We start from the raw sequence: 18345 nt of genomic DNA on the forward strand, positions 1-18345 counted from the left end.
AAAAGAAATCCATGACATTTAAGGATGTTTAATGCTGGTAACTAGAACACGGTTATCCAACCTTTACGATGGACAGAGGAATTTTCACCCTCAGTGGAGCAAAATAAAACTCATATTGCAGCTGCAAATATTACATGACCTTATGGAAGAAGATAATGTCATTTAGATTTATGTTATGTAAACATGTCTTTTTATTTTATTTTTAGACCATCATATGTGCAATTTGTGCCCAAATTAGGGGCCTAAAAGTGAAAATGTGAAGAGCGTTTAGACTTTAAAGCACTTCAATTTTAATCTGAGCTAAAAAAAAAAAAAAAAAAAAAAGTTTGGTCTAAAGCAGTAAAGCTATAAAAAAAAATAAAAAAAAACATTTTAGATTTTTTTCGTAATGGACATTTTCTAAACTTTGTAAATCATATTTGACCTATTTAAAGATTAAATTTATCTTGAAGTGTTAAAATAAAGAAAAATATTGAAAACCTAAAAAAACAGCATTCCGTAAATACAAATTTTAACCAGCTGTGCCTGTGAAATAGCGCCATCACTTGGACATTACTGTTAAGTACAAGGATGTTTTTAAACGGTATTAACTGAATGAAGACCCCAGACTTTTCTAGTGTGGAGCCAACCATGAGGGTGCATGATTAAAGAAAAAAAAAACAGGCAGCAGTCATGTAAATTCAGCTTTTAATCAACATTTGGAAACAAACTGGACAAACAAAAGACTGCTTGTACAAACTAGATGCTGCTTTTTTTAATAGGTTTAAATCATTTAAGAAATCACGTTTGTTTTCAGAGGAAAAAAAAATGAAATCGACACAGACACAGAAGACTTTGAAAAAGTAAGGAGTAACATTTCAAAAGTGTTATTTCTGCCACACTCTTAAGCGCCATCTCGCGGAGCCGTGAATTTGAAATGAAAGTTTTATCATCAAGCCCAGACAGTGTGAAACGTGGTCCTTCAGGAATAAAAGTGAAAGGACTGAGGGAGTGGTAGAAATGAGTTGGTTGGGGCATACAGCATGTTGCAACATCCTGACTGCAGCAGAAACAGGCCTGATTCATCTGTACAGAGTCCAAATGTTATGGAACAGGCCAGTGTTGGCCAATAAATGCATTAATTTGATAAATCTGCTGACAGACATAAAACGGCTGAATTTGGTTTCATTTTGCAGGACAACATGAGTCGTGGGATTTTAGTCATGTGTTTATTTGGTCTTGTCAAAGAAGGTGAGATGTTGCACAAAAACGTACTGGATCCAACACATTTAACATCCAAGAAGAAAACCGAGCTGTCCAGGGTACAAGATTGTGACACGTATGAAAGTACAGACATCACTGAAAGAGAGGCAAGCCAAATTTCTCTCCAAAGCAAATTGATTTAATAACGTTAAGGCCTGCTGGTAAAAGATGAGATGTATCCCCTCCTCATTCACTGAATAGAAATCTGCTTTTTGTTTTCTCTGTTGTCTTATTCTGAATCAGGGTCAAAATATAAAGAGCAGTTCACAAAACAAAACCTGGGCATGAAAAGTTACAGGAAGAAAAAGAAAGAAAATGCAAATGGAATCATTGAAATTTTTCTTTCAGCAGTTTGTGTTACTTTGCAGACTGAATACAAGGTGACATTACAGCTCGAATCAGAGAAGCTACGCACATATCAGAACGATTACAGCTGACAATCAGAGTCCAATCAGACGGAGGGGCAGCAGAGTGATTAAACGAAGGAACACAAAGAGATAACAGAAATAAAACAATTTTCCTCTCCATCGCTGATGACAAACAAGTGGATGTTCTTACAGCTACCGTGTATCTACATTAAATCAACTGAAAATGCCCTTCTTCTTCTGCTTCCTCTCCCTTTCACAAACGCATACTCCATACTTTTTTCTCCTCTACTCTTTTCAGTCAGAATTGTCTTGTCGTTCTGTACGGCAGCTCCTTTTGAATTTATTTAAAACAGGCTTTAAATACAAACCTTTAAAGTAAGGAGTTCCCCTCCCTTCCAACTTTCTCTCAAAGCAGACACTCAGGTCGGACAAAGTATAAAAAGAAAAGAAACTGTAAACCCCACCCCTGGCCCTTTTTTAATACACACATTTCTCAAAAATCCTCATGGCCTTCCCCACCCACCCAGCTACACAACTATTACCCAAACCTAGCTCTGTTATGCATTCATTATAAACCCCGACCTTCATCCCTCACGATCACAAATATAGGTTTTAACAGCTGGACATGTCATGTAGATCTGAAACAATAAACTGAATATCACAGAAGTCATTCGTCAAATGATTAAAAGTCAAAGATCTACCTGAAATGTTGCTCAACCGAATTACTCCCAGGGCTGGTCTGGAAATGGGCAATTTACATAACATTACCGTCCCTCCCCCCGCCCCCCAAACAGTTACCCACCACCCCATCTACCAGAAGTCCCGGCGGTGATAAGCATCTGGATCGCAGTATTTTGTCACGACCACCCTGTTGGCAAACTTCCTTCCTGTCAGCCCCTGCATGGCCTTCTGGGAGTCAAAAACTGAAGTAAACTCCACAAAGATCTGGGAAAAAAGAGGGGGAGAAAACACTGAAGACCATGACTTGCCACAAACATTCATCTTTCTTGAGCTTTCTCATATGTTGTCATGCTACAATCCTCATACAGCTAACTTCAACCGCCCGAGTCACAGAACACACTAAAGATGTGTGCGGGTGACTCAAATTAAGCCTGACAAAAAATTTCAGTGGAAAAAAAAATCTACATAGAATATTCAAGGTTAAATAGTTCTGTTTTTAAGGAATTTTAGACATTTTATGGCCTTAATTTTAGATGCATGACTTTCAGACTTTTAAAGGATGCATGGACCCTGAAAATCAAATATATGCCACATCTTTCATGTTTGAGACATTCTGAGATCTTTTTCTCTCCACCTCCCACTATTTTGTGTTAATCCATTACATAAAATCCAAACTAAATATCTGGTTGTAACGTGACTAAATGCAGAAATGTACAAATCTGGATTTCGAACGCCGCCTACCTTGCCGGTCCCGGGCACCTCCAGGCCGTCCACAGGGCGAGGGATCTCGATGCTCTTGACTTGGCCGTACTTGCTGCACTCCTCCCTCACGTCTTCCACGATCTCCTCATATTCTTCGTCATCCAGGAGCTCCTCTGGGGCCACCATGTTCATCAGACACAGCACTTCGGTGGGCAGGCCACCCATCTGAGTCACAGAGCTGTTCAGACCCGGTACCTGCAGCGTCACAGGCGTCTGGTTTATGGTTGTCTGGAAGAAAAAAAACCCACAGATTGCAAAAAGGTTAAATTTATTTGGAACCAGGTTGCTTTAAGCATGCAGAAACATCTTCCACATCAACAACCAATCTGACATGTCATATTTACAGCCACCCCACCATATTGGCAGCCCTTCTGTTCTGCACTAGAGGATAAACACAGTCATGTTCACTATTAAATGTCATTTAAAAACACCACAGCTGAAAGGTGAGCAATGTACTGTTCATTCACTTCCTTATTACTGCACTAGAACAAAAATCTGCATTTTAGGAGGTCAGGGATGTGAGTTTTTTGCAATGCTATTATGAAAACTGCATGACTTAACTTGTAAGCTGTTAGAAGAACCAACAAAATATTCCATGTTTACCATTTATAGTTTATTTTGGATTTTTATTTTACTGTTTAGCAACATAATTTCCACAAACTAAGAGGAAAACTATCATCTGTGATGAAAACAAGGTCTGGAGGGAAAACATTGCAGTACATTCCATATTTAAAAGAAACAGTGGCGTATTTTTCCCTACCATCATGAACATCAGACAGGAGAATTTTTCTTATGTTTTGAAAAAGGCTAAACAATAAAAAATTATTTTCCCACTATTCTGCTGCCAGCAGCTGGAAACTCACCAGAGTGGCGTTCTTGGAGCCCACACTGGCTCTCTGCACCAGGAGCTTCTTGTCTCCCAGCTGCATGCCGTTCAGCCCGGCAATAGCCTGCAAAGATACCAACGATTATTTACACCCTCCTGAAAAAAGCTCCACTGATGCACATTTTCCTCTGTCATGACCCATTACCTGATCATTCAAGTTGACGTCAACATATTCACAGAAAGCGTATCCTTTAGACAGGCCTGTGGCGCTGTCTTTCACCAGATTAAAGGCCTTCAGCGGGCCAAATGATGTCAACAGTTCCTTCACCTAGAAAAACACAATGTTCTTACGTTGAGTCGTATTGCTTACAAATATAGGATCCGTTAGCTTACATTCGGTTAATTTCTAACATTTCAAGGCTTGTGAAAACTGAAAAGCGCATTAGATTATGCCTTGGATTCCAGCTTAAAGGTAAACACACTGACCTGGTCATCATTCAGGTAGTTTGGCAAACCACCTATAAAGAGCTTGTGAGCCGAATCTGGCACCACTGTGGACACCACACCTGCATCATGTTCAAGGATGGAAGCAAAAACATCACATCAGATGATTACAGGTCATGGCTATGTGGAGAATTTTATGAATATTAATGAAATGTGACAAGCAACTGAGGTTAAAAACCATTAATTGTCTGTGTACCCGGCACATAGACACTGGGGTTCTCGCTCATGCCAGGCAGAGGCTGGTAATCGTGCGGGCGGCGGATTTTCAGGCTCTGGCCTTGAAAGATGATGCCATCAAAGGCCATCGCCTGTGTTGTTTCATCCACCGAACGGAACTGCACAGAAAAATGATGTAATCAAACACGAATTGATTTTTACATCTAATCACAAACGATGGTCCCTGTAATAAGTCCATACCTCCAGGAAGGCAAAGTTCTTATCCTGGTTGATCTGTACTGCAAGCACAGGATTCCCAGGGGCCTGAGTCAGACCCCCCAAACGCATCTGAGCATTAAAAAAGTCCATCATAGATTCCTAGGTTGAAAAGAGGGAAAAGATCAGTAAATTAGTTCAACTTTTTTGTAGTTTATTTAAAATGACAATGTATTAGCACAAACATGATTAATGAAGGAGTTTTCACCTCTGTGATGCCAAATGGGATGTTGCCCACATAGAGGCGGCGAGCCTGCCGGGTCATCTGACTGCCCACCACAGGCACTGGGGTGGGGGTAACAGCCAGGCCATCTGGGGTCATGGTGGGCAGCAGGGCCGTGGCTGGGATCTGTCCGGCCGCTGGGAGATAAAGAAAAAAAATATTTAAAAACCTAGAAACTTTTTTTATGCATCTCACCGTTTCATCAATATTTGGTGAGTGATGGACAGATATGTGGACAGGCAGATGGATGGCATGACTAGACAACAGGACGGGGAAGTATATCCTACTTTTTTTCCACATTAACTGGATCTTAAAATATGTCATAAATCTCCCTATTTGTCCAGACTGTGCAGGAACCCTGATATTAGTGTTGTTTTTTATCAAGGAGGTTAAGTTTAACTCTAATTATGATGTCCATCACAAATGGATGGAGGTAAATGATACCTTGCATGGCTTTGTACTGCATGGGAGTGATGTGTTCAAAACCCGGTGGAGGAACATCCCAGTACTTCTTCACCTTCTTCTTCTTCTCACGATGAGGAGAACGGCTGTTGAACAGAGTTAAGCTGAATGTTATTAAAATTCAACTAAACTTTCTGCATAAAAACCAAATGACCAACAAAGTGGACACTAGGTTGTATTTTCTGAAATGCACAAAAAACAACAAGCTATTGACAATTTGCATTCATTAAAAAAAATACAACACTGGACCCCCAACTCAGTTATGTGAATAAAACAGTACAAACTGTCTGAACACAGACAATTGCAGTTGTTGCAACAATGCACAAACCAGCTTTGTGTTAGTTTGCTGTATTACCTTCCAGCTTTGTCTTGGGGGTAGCTGGATGGTGAGCTGAAATGACATTGGAAGGGATTGACATTTCTCTTAACATCAATTTAACTGTTTACATTGACACTTGAAAAAAGCTGAGCCCTTTTTTTACCCTCGCACTCGCCAGATCTGGGCATCAGATTGAAGGATTTTACAACAGTCTGAGAAGTTAGCTGCTATTTTACATTCGAAAGCATGTGATGCAGGTGTGTTTTTAAAGTGGGAGGTGACTTATGTAGGATCTTTCGCCAGAGGTTGCATGCAAATCCCAATCCCACATATGTGAATGGGAATAAAAGAGAGCTTGTTGGCATTTGTTTGTCTCTAAAACATCTGTGTACAAGGTGGAATCAAAAGACAGTTGATTCAGAATAATATTTTTTAAAAAAGAGAGTACATGTTTAAACCATTAATATTTGCATTACTCTTAACATCTCCTTTCCTGCAGTTTGCTGAAGATATTAATGGTCAACAAACAGATGTTTGTTTACAGAAGGGAATAAAGTAATTCAATCACCATTACGGTGATCGAAATCAGTCCATTTTCCCTTTAATCAACCAAACATTTTTCAGCTGCTTAATAAAGGAACCAAAGGTGAAAAACGTTTTCTGTCTGTCAGCAAATCTGCAAAACAGCAGGCTCTTTAATGCACTTTATTTTGACTTTAGTAGAAATAAAACCGATAAATCGTTTGGAGTTACATACCTTGATACACAAATAAACATAAACTTAATCTGTTGGATTGAAATATTAATGATCAAGAAACTTGAAACATTTATTTTTTTAGAGTTAGTGGGAAACTGGAAAATGGCATCAGCCACAAATCTGATGGCTGCATCTCCTTTTACTGCAGCAGACGGATCTGCTGCCTCTGGATGACATGGGCTGTATAAGAACACTAAGATTTACATCTGTATGAAAAGATTCATGCGAACAGCTAATATTTTTAACTTGAACAGCTCAATAATTTAAACTATCCAATATTTTCAGGAGAACTAAGTTTAAATGTTCCAGTTACAGATTGAACCCCCAGTGGTTCTAAGAGTCTTGTTATTTTCAAGTAGTATTCAAAAACAAAGATATAGGTTTGGGTGTTGAAAGTCTTTTATACCAAGTCTGCTTGGTGCACAAAACTAAGAATCAGGAGCAAGGGGCTATTATTAGAGTATAATAGCAGTCCCATCAGTTAAATAATATTTCTAGGTCAAAGTAAAAGCCAGGATTGTGCAGCTGCATATTTTAAATTGCTTAGTTTGGTCAAGTGAATCAATCTTCACAGCAGTTCAGCTGCAGAGTTCGTAAGGTGACAGAGGTTTATCAGCCTGCTGACGTTGCTGACCGTTCATACTGACCTGCGCCTGTGTCTTCGCTCCTTACTGTCTCCACGGCGGTCCCTGCTGCGTCTGTCCCTGTCTCTGCTCCTCCGTTTCCTCTCTCTGCTGCGGCTGCGGGACGAGGAGCGGCGGTGGTGGCGGTTCTCTTTGTCCCTTTCCGCTGTGGAAATGAAGAGCTTGTAACGCAATAGGACTGCTTTGTATTTTTGGAATAAGATACAAAGTTAACTTTCAAAAGTAAAAGTGCACCCTCTCAATATTTAAACTCACCTCTGATGAATACTAAAGAGAAAACCTAGAATCATTATCTGCTACTTATTCATGGCAGAAGTTTTTTTTTTTCTTGCGCTGCATTTTGGTCACTGCTGTACAACTTCTTTTTCTTATTATTGCTTATGTTAAGTGTCTGGTTCCATTTACCTCTCCCTCTCCTGCGGCTACACTTAAGTTCACCCACGAAGGTATAAATAAAGTAAAATATTGGATATTTGAGGTGCTGTCCTTTACTGTTGCATTACTTGTTTAAATCAGGACATAATTTGGTTTTAATGAGATAAACCTATTTAGAGCAAGAAACCACTCCATTTATTTTCCAACCTGGTAGTATTTGTAAAATATTCTACAACCCTTTCAAGTAGATCTGGTTTGCTAAGATGCTTACTAAAATTCTAACCTCCAGGAGTGATGGCGCAAATATTTGAAAGATGTAATTTTAACATAAATCAATATAAAACCTATTGTGCTACCTAAATATGTGCAGTTTTGCCATTAGAATAAAAATGCAAAAAATTTTTTTGTATTTAATCAAATATAGAAAATGATAAAAGAAAATGTAATCCTTATGGACCCTGGGAGAAGCTTGCCTTGGGCCTGATGTTAAAGGCGTGGTCGGCTGAAATTGTAAAAGCAATGTTGATGGTAGATGAAAGATAAGTGTCACATTGATATTCACTGTTCACTGCGCAGCTGGATGCCATGCATGAGAAACCCACGGTGAACATCAAAGTTTTAAAAAGTACCGCTGTCCAGTTTTCAATAAGCTCATTGTTTTATATAATCTACAGTGAACTGCCCGAGTTAATTTGAGAACAATGGTGCAGAGACATGACACTTGAGGGGCTTTGAGACTGTGTGACAGTTAAGAGCCTTTCGGCGTCCCTGTAAATAGTCACATCCACGATTGGCTAAAATGATGGCGGCGGTTTAAATCTGACCCATAAACCTGCTGTTTGCTTACTGTTCTGCGGCTAATTTATTTACCTTGCTTGTTTTCAGACAACTGTCTCTCAAACTCGTCGTAGTCCGACATCTCTGGGTGGAAGCCTGTTACGCTCTCTGGGACTGCGTTGTTCAGTCGGCGGTGGCTAGCTTCAGCTAGCAACAAAGTGAGCTACACTTTTAAACACAAGCGGTTAGCTTGAAATACCTTCGACGAATTAGCTTTGACGAGCGGATAATTTCACGACGGATTTACCAAAAACGAATAACCAACACACGCATAAAGCGTTGTGGTGTGTATTTTACAACGTAACAAACATGAATGATTCAGAAAGAAAAACGTGCTCGTTAGCCTGCTAACGTTAGCCGACTAGCTTGTAGCAAAGTCCAGAAGAATAGGCCTGCTGCAACACACACTACGGACGAATGAATGAGACACTTTCCCGAGCTAGATGCAACTCCCAACGGATCACTGACCTACAAATTGAAGTTATTTGACTTTGTAAGCCAGAAATCAGCGCCTTCGGAAGTTTAAACGTGATACAAAACAATAAAGATTTCGCTATGCCCGCTTTTTCTGCTCCGTCTCCCAGGGAGCCCCTGACATCGGAAGTTGATGACTGTGGGGTTTCCGCTCATCCAGATTACCAGCAGCAATCGAGTCAGAATAAAGGCGAAGATTAAACTCGCCTTCCAATTGTTCATTCTCTAAAGAGAAAGTGATGCAAGTGGATATAAGTAGAAATAACTCACAATTTTATTTTTTTTATATGAAAAAGAAACATGGTTATTCTGCGTGCATTTATGAATGGAAACAATAATCAGCAACATCCGAAGGTGGTTGTGATACTCAAACGATGCTCGGTTTGCTCAATGTTTGCTAATGAATCCCTCACTCACCTTTACACCACCACCACAGCTTGAACCACTGATGTAGTGGTTTCAGCTCCTAGGAAATTCAAAATTTTTTATATGATGAAGACATTAAGTAACAGACAAGACACAACGTTGCAATAGAATAATATCTAATTGGTCTTGATTTAAAGGAGAAAAAAAAGTGTGTCAGTGTTTTTGTAGTTTTCTATGGGTTTGTTCCAGATTAAAGGAACATAAACTGCTCTTTCTCCATATCTGGTTCTGATTCGGGGGATGCAGAGTAGATTAGAGTCAGAAGGCTTCCGTGGTCTGGAAGATTCACAGATCTTTAAGTATTTTGGTGCGACTCTATTCAGTGTTTTATAAACCAGCATAAGTATTTATTCACTGAGATACAGAAAACCAATATAAAGACTTTAGAACTGGGGTGATGTGCTTTATTGTCCTAGTTTTAGTGAGAATGCGAGCAGCAGCATTTTGGATCAGCTGCAGCTGTCTGATTGATTTTTCAGGTACACTTGTAAAGTCACTGTTGCAGTAATCAATTCAACTATAGATAAACATGGATGAGTTTCTCTAGATTTTGTAGGGACAATTGTCATTTAATCCTAGGAAATCTTCTTAAGGTAATTGAATGCTGGCTTTGTAATGTCTTTATGTGTCTCTTAAGGTTTAGGCATGAGTTCATCACCGACACCCAAGTTTCAGACACAATCAGTATTTTCTAACTGGAATAACTGAAGCTGAATTTTGATTCTTAATGAGCTCTTTGGAGCTGAAAAAAATAATCACTTCAGATTTATTTTTATTCACCTGGAGAAAATTACGTTACATCCATGCATTGATTTGTTGAGTGTATCAACTCAACGCTTAAATGGGTTTATAGTCACCTGGTGACGTTGCGTAATGCACAGCTGCATAGTTGTGGCAACTGACATTACTTGTCAGCTGCCACAACTGACAAATAATGTCAGTTTGCATAGATCATGCTCCTGCTTGATCTCAGCAAGCAGGAGCACGTAGGCATGTAGATATTAAATAAGAGGGCCGCTAACATGGAATCTTGGGAAATGAAACTTAGGAAAACGAAGTAGTTCTCTTTTCTCACCCATCACGAGTAAGACTAAAAACATGAGCAAAAAGTCAGTGCAAATCACTTTGTTTCAAACATCAAACTCAGTTAATGACATCAACACCATAATGAAAATGAGAAATCAGTTAGTGAGGAAAAAACAAATAGTTTATTTCACTTCTATTAACACAATTTCTTAATGAATCATCAGCACTCATTGGAGAGATTTGTTCTTGAAGGTGAGAGAATAAAATGTTTTATTTTTATATAAATTCAAATGCTTTACTGCCATTTCACTCATGCTGCAAGTAGAAACTGTCCCAGGTGGAAATGTGTGAACTGGCAGGAATCTCGGTCAACTTTGAAGCTTCCTTATTGCTCTTGAACTGTTTACTCATGGACACATGGTTACACAATATTATTTTGCTGTAGAACAAAATCCTAAATAATTGTTTTCACTGCCAAAATAGTTGCATTTCATAGTAAATTACAATCAGCTTCCTTGAAATTTGAAGAGCGCACAACAGATCACAAATGCTCTTTTTACATGCACATGTTGTGGAGAACAGTTCCTCTGTTTCTGCTGATGATTTTTAGCTGTTTCCACAGATTATTTTTTTTACAAGGAACCAAAACCTACAGGTATTACAAAAAAAAAAAACAAACCCATAGTGTTATGCAGTGGAATTGGTCAGATCCACAATATATAAAACTTCACAATACAATACAAGATTCCTAATATCAGAAGCATAGGAGGTTACATTTATGGTAACTTAGTAAAAGTCATTTACAAAAGTTGCTTGGAATCCTTTGAAGAAAGAAAGAAATGCAGCATTAAAACTAGGCAGAGGTGCAACTGGTGTTCCCAATGGTAAGAATAAATAAAAACGACCAACATTTCTGAGACACAATGCAATGTTAGCGATAAAAACAGTGACTTGTTGATTGATGTATGGTGCCCCAGAACGTTTTCTTTCTAATTATCATTTGATTGTTCACCTCATCTTTAAATAAGGAGGTCTGCAGCAATATGGAGCTTTTCTAAATGTGGATCATATAAAAATTAATTAATGCAAATAAAAATGACACTAAATATAGCCACAGTAAAAATAAAGCAAAGAAAATCATCCTGAAATGGGCATAATTTGTTCATCAAAGTATTCCAAAAATGAGTCACAACTTAAAATAAAATTAAAAAAAACACACTTGAAGCTTATGCACTTACGGGATTGTGTCAAAGCAGAATACAAATAAAGTAATATAAATTTGGATATTTAACACGCTGCAGTCATCTAAAGTAGTGTTTGAACTCCTGCCCTCCAGCAGATTCACGTCAGGATAAAAAAATGTCTTTGCAAAACATAAATGAAGAACAAATGACAATAGAACTACCATAATCACAGTCCTCTGTGATTGCAGAAACACTTATTTTCATTTCAAAAGAATCCCCTTGTCTCTACCTCCACAATACAGCTGACATCAATCAGCTCATCTCATGCCTGAATCGGTATGAGATGGGCAGCAGGAGGTTATTTTTCTTCAACGCCTGCACTCTACTGAGCGTCTCTTCGTCCAGGGCGAGGTAGCAGCGTCGGGCGTAATCCAGCAGCTTCTCCTTGGAGGAGTCAAACTCTCCCACTTCGGCCACTTTCTCAGGGGCCACGAGATGCAGCTCAGCAATGGGGGTGGTGGAGGCCACGGTGTTGCGGTCAACACCGTGGATTTGGAAGGCCTTGGTCATGTTTTTGAGGCGCTGGTACGTAAGGAGAATCTTCTTATAGCGAAATAGCACTCCTGCAGCGTCTTTCACTGACAAAGAGAAAAGCAGAGGAGAGTTAGCTGCAGGCTGAATGACACTGAAATTCGGAGTCTTTTTTCAGGATCTCTGCATCACCTCTCTGTCGCTCTCGTGGCGCTCGGAGGACTCGTCTCCTCTTTAACTGCTGCCTGTTGGTGCTAATTGTCTCTGACATTACATCATCCCCTTCGTCCTCCTCGATGAAGCCATCCTCCTCCAAGAACTCATCAGATTCTCCCAGCAGTGAGAGGGAATCTGTAAGGGTGAAAAATAATTTGCTTCACAAAACCCAGTAGGCACATGTATGACACACTGACTTCACTAAAGTAACACTATAATACAATGGATGCTGTTAATTCGTCTTAATGACATTAGGTTGAGTGATGCCGCTTTGGGATTGTTTTTAGACAAAACAGTGTTTGCAGATGGATATAATCACATTTTTCTGAAGATATTAAGAAGCAATATACAGAAGTATGGCTTGATTTTCTGCTTTTTCAGGCTTCTAAAGGAGCAAAATATATAAATGTTTAATACTTACAGGTGTTTGCAATTCATGTTTAAATGACTTGCTTTTGGCTTGATTTGCTCCATTACTCCTAATGTAAACATTTCACCCATCAATATTTATATTACTGACTGAAAGACCGCATTTTTTTAAAACTTAGCCACATCTTCATCTCTGACAAAGCCTAAAACTATTTTTGTCTTCTTCTTCTCTGTCAGTGAAGAGCAGAATTGCTATTCTTAAACTGGACTTTTTATCTGTATCATATTACTCTGACTTCTTTAATTTTACTAATAAGTGTTAATGTTAACATAACACTTGTATCTTATAACTTTCCACTGGAAGTCTCCAAAGTCACAAAAAAGAGATTCTGGTCTTCCTCATTTAAACAAATAAGTAGATACATAATTTAATTTGTATTACCTGGGCCATTGCGTCCACCCAGTTGGTTTAGGGATGATCTTGCAGCATTGCTGTTTTTACTGTTGCTGCCACTGCCTGTTGTACTTGAGGTGCTGTGACTGTGGCCTTGCAAAAGCGCCTGTGATTGTGTTGTGTTGTACAAAGCATTCATGTTAGAGAGCTGAGAGGATAGTGGATTGGAGATGTGGTTTTTGGAAGGAACCATAGTGGGAGGACCAGGCCTTCGCTGGACAAACTGGCGCTGAGGGAAATGCTGTTGGTCTCCCTTCTGCTGATCTATAAAAAAAAAAAAAAGTACAAAGTGGGTTGCAACTTAGAGATCATAAAAATGTAATAAATATACAAACAGCTCCACAAGCAGGAATGAAGAAGCATAAGTGATTTTTTATTTTTTTTTTTACCAGCTGGACGGTCTTCCTCTCTTCTTGCCCTCCAGTTGAATCGTCTTGATTCATATCCTGATTTAATCCAAACAGAAAAAGGGAAATTTTTACTTTTATTTAAAAAAAAAAAGAACCGCTTCAACAACGTTTCAACTTTAATCTAATTATTGACAGTGTTTTAAGATGACAAGAGTCTTTCCTCACCGTTACTGTACTGACTCTGACCCTGTTCCGGTCCGTGGCTCTTCGTGGAAAAGATGAAGCGGTCCAACTGGCACCGCAGGAAGTCCCGCTCCTCCTCCAGATCCTCGATTCTTTTTTGCAGCCACGAGTTTTTCTCCACAGAGATCTGGAGCTGGGTCCGCAGGTTGTTGATCACCATGTATGAATTACTGACTGTAGATGGGCCTCCACTCGAGGCTGGTTCTGAGGATGACAAGAACAGCTCCAGTGTTCACAGGTGCTGCACCACAAAATAATAGCTGTGAAAGCAATTACACCGTGTGACCGTGTGACATTTACCATCAAAGTTCTGATCGCTCTGGTTGAAGAATCCCTGCTGCTCAAAGTTGTTCTCTTCAAAGGGAATGGTAATTTCATAAGTGTCCTCACTTTTTGGAGCTGAAAAAGGGCAAAATCATCAAATATCTCATGATGTAATGCAGGCTAATCACATTTACTTGAAGCAATTTACTACAAGGTTGCAATCTAAAGCAAATTGTTGCCAATTTCCCTCACCTCCCTTGAGCCAAAGTGTTCTGGAGAATCGTTGCTGATTTAGAGTTGCATTTTTAGTACAATATAAATACAATTACTTTTCCTAATACTTTAATACATCCATGGTTAAAGACTAGACAAGAGGTATATTTTGCAACTCTACAGTGACTTCTCCTTTTGAAATGCTAAGATGTAAAATAATCAAATAGGAGTTTGCTGACCCAGCTACAAAAGATGTATGAATAATGTGCAAGTCCAAGGAAAACTGGGTTATGCTGAAGGCATCCTTGTACTCGATGAGTCTCTTAGAAACCTTTTATAGTATAAAAGCAGCAGTTGGGGATCTTCAAAGACATTTGTTCTAAACTTTTTTGCTGAAGGGTTAGAAATTCTCAGCCAACTCTTTCTTCATGCATTTCAAAAGAAATTTAAATAAAACCAGTCCCGTACATAATCAGTTTCTTCTTTTATCAGCAACAGAAATCAATGCACAAAGAGCAAAAAGTGACCGTGTCCAGAAGAATACAAAACTACTTGGATAACTAATTCCACAGTTTAGTTCTTCACTAATTTTATTAAGTTGTTAGAGGACTGTGGGTTTTGTTCCAACAGGTTTTGAGTTCATATTTGTGATTATTGTATTATTTCTACTCATTGTTGACTTATTTTAGTCAATGTTCTTGATGTCTTCATTAAATCATTAGTCCTCTATTTACTATCTTTGTGATGTTATGGAAGAGTGCAATACGCAACTTTAAAATCAGACAAAAATGATCACAAGTGAGGGAGAAATGCTCAAAATTAAGACCATCTGCCTGCACTGGGATACGCATCACTGGAAACGTCTGTTTCTCTGCTCCTTCCAATAATAACAGAGCTTTTGACAGGGACAAGTAGGACCTTACTCTGCAGGTGAAAAGAGCCTACATGGCTCTTTGACGTGGAAGCTCCATCACTCCTGTTACCGTCCTCCATCTGCCACAGACAAAAGTTAAGTGAGCCAAAAATAATGTCAACAAGACACAAATACACATGCAGAAAATATGAAGCGTAAGTCTTGATAAAGCTATTGATAATAGAGACAATATTTCTAAACCTTTGTTTACCGAGGAACCTTAACCTGTGTCTTTTTTTTTTGGTCTGGATGGACCAAAAAAAAAATAAAAAATCAGAGCTAATTAAATTCGATTTAACAAAAATAATTTCACTCGGATTAAATGTTTGGGAAATACATGTCTGAAGCGTCTTGAAGAAAGGAGTTAGCTCAAAACAAGGTTAGCCTGTTAGCTCAGAAAATGTAGCCACACTATAATCACCATTTCGTTTTTTGTGCACAATAAGTACTTTAATTCCGTAATTTCTGTTCTAATAAAATCTCTCTGCTTTAAATATATATCGTAGAAACTGGTACGTACCACTTTAGGATTAGTTATAACTTAGTGGTGCATATGTAATAAGCCGTTATTACTCAGTCATATCGCCATTTCAGCGGTTCGTCTGCTAGCTAACAAGCTAACAATAACAATTACAGCATTTTTTTAAGCACAGAGTGACGTCATTTCCTGCTGTTGACTGACGGTTTATATGCCAGTGAGAAAACATTTACAAAAGGTTTTATGTAGTGAGCATTAAAATATTAGGATTTAGTTTATACTGAAATACAAGGCGACAAAAAAGGAAACGATAAGAATCACAAGTTCTGTTTCTTCGCATAAACGTTGCTTAAAAGCCACAACTCTGAAGTTAGCATCAGGTTTGTAAATTCCGAGTATGTCCTTCAGTAAAGGGCTATTTCACTCTAAAACTGAAAATCTTACCTTTAACTCGCTACAGATCGAAACCTAAAGATTCAGAACGGTTAAGTCATTCAACTTGTGAAAACCAAAAAAAGTAATAATAATTAAGGTGTCTTTTTTTGTGCTTTTGACTTTGCCAATAAGTCCAATTCAAACAAGCGGTCTTTAGTTTGAAAATACAACTTATTCAAATGAGGCTTGATTTATTTGTTGATAATAAAGGCATCACTTCACAGAAAAAAATAGAAGCAAAAACCAGAAATTCCATAATTTCTTACTTTCTCACTCTAAATATCAGTACGAAGATTGATTCACCAAGTCATGTCACTGGCTAGAGATGAGTGTTTGCGGTACATTGTTTATATTTCATGTTTTCATGTCCACCTTTATTTGTTTTATGGTGAAAGAACGAACATGTAGGACAACTGCGAGGTGCATGAAACTCTATCGAAGTTAGTCATGAGCTCATGAAATTCAGCGGAATAGCCCTTTAGGGAAGAGCTGAATCATATGCTAACTTCAACACCGTCAAAAATGTACATTTTTCCGCTCTGGCATTTTATCGTAAATAATTGTGCATTCTTTAACAAGCGTTAAAGAATTAAATGACACAATTTTAGAGAGTGAAAGGGGAAGACATCCCAGCTGTGCTGTGCCCTTTGTTGGGTTAAAAGTGCCTGACAGGTTGAACAGGTTGACAAGGTGTCGGGTTTCAGCGGCTGGTTTCTTCCACACACACGATACAGAGAGGAAGACAACTACGACCTTGGTCCAAATTTGCTTCTTTACTATCAAACATTCGCCTTCCTAACACATAGGTAAGTGATTAATCTTTTCTAAAAATCAATTTAGAAAGTCTTTGAAATGAGGTTTCGTTTTAAGTTTACCTTAGAAGATGAATGTGATGAATATCAGGACAGGTGTGGCAAATGTTTTGGCCAGACCAGAGTAAACATGTCCTAAATTGACATTCAGAGCTGCGACACATGTCCTGCAGTTTTTATGAGTACACTTTTATTTTTGTATTTTTATCTTTAACTGGTTAATAGAGAAATCTCATTATGCTTCCTTTTCAGATCATGTGATTATGATGTTTTTCAGTCGCATTTGTAGTTAAAGTTCACCAGAGGAGACATTTGTAATGAGTTGTCTCTGTACTCAAACCAAATTAAACCGAATCAAAATCCAAACTCACTTTTGTTTAACTTTTAGTTTTAGTTTCTGGTGCCACTGCTTTCCTCATTTTTGGCTCGTTACTTTATGTTACACATTTTTTGCATTAGCGTTAAAAGCTCTTTGTTCCCTTAATATTTATATGTTTATTTTATTGCCATATTTCTATGGTCTCTTGTTTTACTTCTTTTGTTGTTCTTTGCAGTAAACTGTACAGGAAAGGACCAGGTCAAGGTGCTTTAGAAAAAAAAGAAAAGAAAAAACAAGACAAAGCATTAACAACAGGGGTTAGGATCAGTGTGGCACCAGTGATTTTGTTAAAAGTAAATGTGGAATTGTTTCCTTGTTGGATAAATGTAATGTGATTAAAAGCTGGATTCATTTCTTGTCTTTTCACACATCTTCACCAAAGATGTTGTGGTGGTCTAGGTTTCTGGGACAGGATCACCCATATTTATATGGGTTGTCTAAATAAGCTCTTCTTTCTCTTTCAGTCCAGCCATGGGACAGAAGTATGACGGGTTGTCCCATTGTAAGCTTGCTCTGGTGTTTGCCGTGGTGATGGACGTGCTGGGTGTGACGTCCCTGCTGGTAGGCGTCTTCGCTTCCCTAGAGATCGAGGGCGAAGACTTTGGGGATCTGCTGGTGTACTCTGGAGCTCTGTTAGTCCTGTTTTCTATGGCCGGCTGGGTGCTTTGGTATAGTGGCAACATTGAAGGTCTGCAGTTACAAAAAGACCGGAATGGACGTTTGGGTTCTGCTATGGACCAACTGGCTCGCTCTGTCAGCCGGAGGATACGGCTCCCCAGGACGCACAGCAGTCCCAGTTAAACAGTCGAGGCATCAGCCTGGTTTTGATTCTTGAGCCAAATTACTTGAAACAAAAGCTTCATTCAGGGCTTTTCTTTCTGTCAGTTTTTGATAAAGATATGTCTACCTTTGTTTTTATAAACAGAATCTGTATGTTTTCCTTAAGTATGCACACATGCACTAGTAGATATAGTCTTTGATATTAAAACTATTGCAACGAGTCTTTTCTCAGCTGCCTCGTTAATAATTTATAGTTGTCTTTGCCAAATTATTATACTATTACTGTATATCTCAATAATTTAAAACATCCTCAAGAAGTTAATTTAAGTAAATATGTTCAAAATGTTATGCTCACATATTTATTGT

At 38.6% G+C, this 18345-nt stretch overlaps 2 protein-coding genes across 6 annotated transcripts; both read right to left on the reverse strand.

The window, feature by feature from the left end:
* Nucleotides 1-670: 670 nt before the first annotated feature.
* u2af2a (U2 small nuclear RNA auxiliary factor 2a) lies at nucleotides 671-9044 on the reverse strand. 4 transcript variants are annotated; one of them, XM_055047954.1, is made up of 12 exons: nucleotides 8466-9044; nucleotides 7224-7365; nucleotides 5856-5891; nucleotides 5483-5586; nucleotides 5024-5175; nucleotides 4801-4917; nucleotides 4580-4718; nucleotides 4366-4445; nucleotides 4085-4207; nucleotides 3917-4003; nucleotides 3033-3281; nucleotides 671-2555 (listed from the first exon to the last, which is right to left on the reverse strand). In XM_055047954.1, exons 1-12 carry the CDS (start codon nucleotides 8512-8514, stop codon nucleotides 2421-2423), a joined length of 1413 nt encoding a protein of 470 aa, XP_054903929.1. In that variant the 5' UTR covers nucleotides 8515-9044; the 3' UTR covers nucleotides 671-2420. The 4 variants fall into 4 exon arrangements, with proteins under 4 accessions (XP_054903929.1, XP_054903928.1, XP_054903931.1 ...); XM_055047953.1 differs by having other exon boundaries at nucleotides 4562-4718; XM_055047956.1 differs by lacking the exon at nucleotides 5856-5891.
* Nucleotides 9045-10521: 1477 nt separating this feature from the next.
* Nucleotides 10522-16936, reverse strand: LOC129371251 (coiled-coil domain-containing protein 106-like). 2 transcript variants are annotated; one of them, XM_055047750.1, is made up of 8 exons: nucleotides 16884-16936; nucleotides 15106-15175; nucleotides 14006-14104; nucleotides 13688-13909; nucleotides 13502-13558; nucleotides 13101-13376; nucleotides 12266-12424; nucleotides 10522-12180 (listed from the first exon to the last, which is right to left on the reverse strand). In XM_055047750.1, exons 2-8 carry the CDS (start codon nucleotides 15173-15175, stop codon nucleotides 11855-11857), a joined length of 1209 nt encoding a protein of 402 aa, XP_054903725.1. In that variant the 5' UTR covers nucleotides 16884-16936; the 3' UTR covers nucleotides 10522-11854. The 2 variants fall into 2 exon arrangements, with proteins under 2 accessions (XP_054903725.1, XP_054903724.1); XM_055047749.1 differs by lacking the exon at nucleotides 16884-16936 and adding an exon at nucleotides 15616-15723.
* Nucleotides 16937-18345: the final 1409 nt, after the last annotated feature.

Source organism: Poeciliopsis prolifica, unplaced genomic scaffold (genome assembly GCF_027474105.1).
Source record: "Poeciliopsis prolifica strain line A6 unplaced genomic scaffold, Auburn_PproV2 SCAFFOLD026, whole genome shotgun sequence".
Classification (NCBI taxonomy): domain Eukaryota; kingdom Metazoa; phylum Chordata; class Actinopteri; order Cyprinodontiformes; family Poeciliidae; genus Poeciliopsis; species Poeciliopsis prolifica.

Excerpts from the sequence above, each read along its gene's own strand:
- LOC129371251 (XM_055047750.1), bottom strand. The coding sequence starts at position 15,175 with ATGGAGGACGGTAACAGGAGTGATGGAGCTTCCACGTCAAAGAGCCAT. Across the intron at positions 13,377-13,501 it reads AGAGGAAGACCGTCCAGCTG|ATCAGCAGAAGGGAGACCAA; the intron begins GTAAAAAAAAAA and ends TTTTTTTTATAG. Across the intron at positions 12,181-12,265 it reads GCCACGAGAGCGACAGAGAG|TGAAAGACGCTGCAGGAGTG; the intron begins GTGATGCAGAGA and ends TCTCTTTGTCAG.
- u2af2a (XM_055047953.1), bottom strand. The coding sequence starts at position 8,514 with ATGTCGGACTACGACGAGTTTGAGAGACAGTTGTCTGAAAACAAGCAA. Across the intron at positions 4,918-5,023 it reads TCCCATTTGGCATCACAGAG|GAATCTATGATGGACTTTTT; the intron begins GTGAAAACTCCT and ends TTTTCAACCTAG. Across the intron at positions 4,208-4,365 it reads ACTACCTGAATGATGACCAG|GTGAAGGAACTGTTGACATC; the intron begins GTCAGTGTGTTT and ends GTGTTTTTCTAG.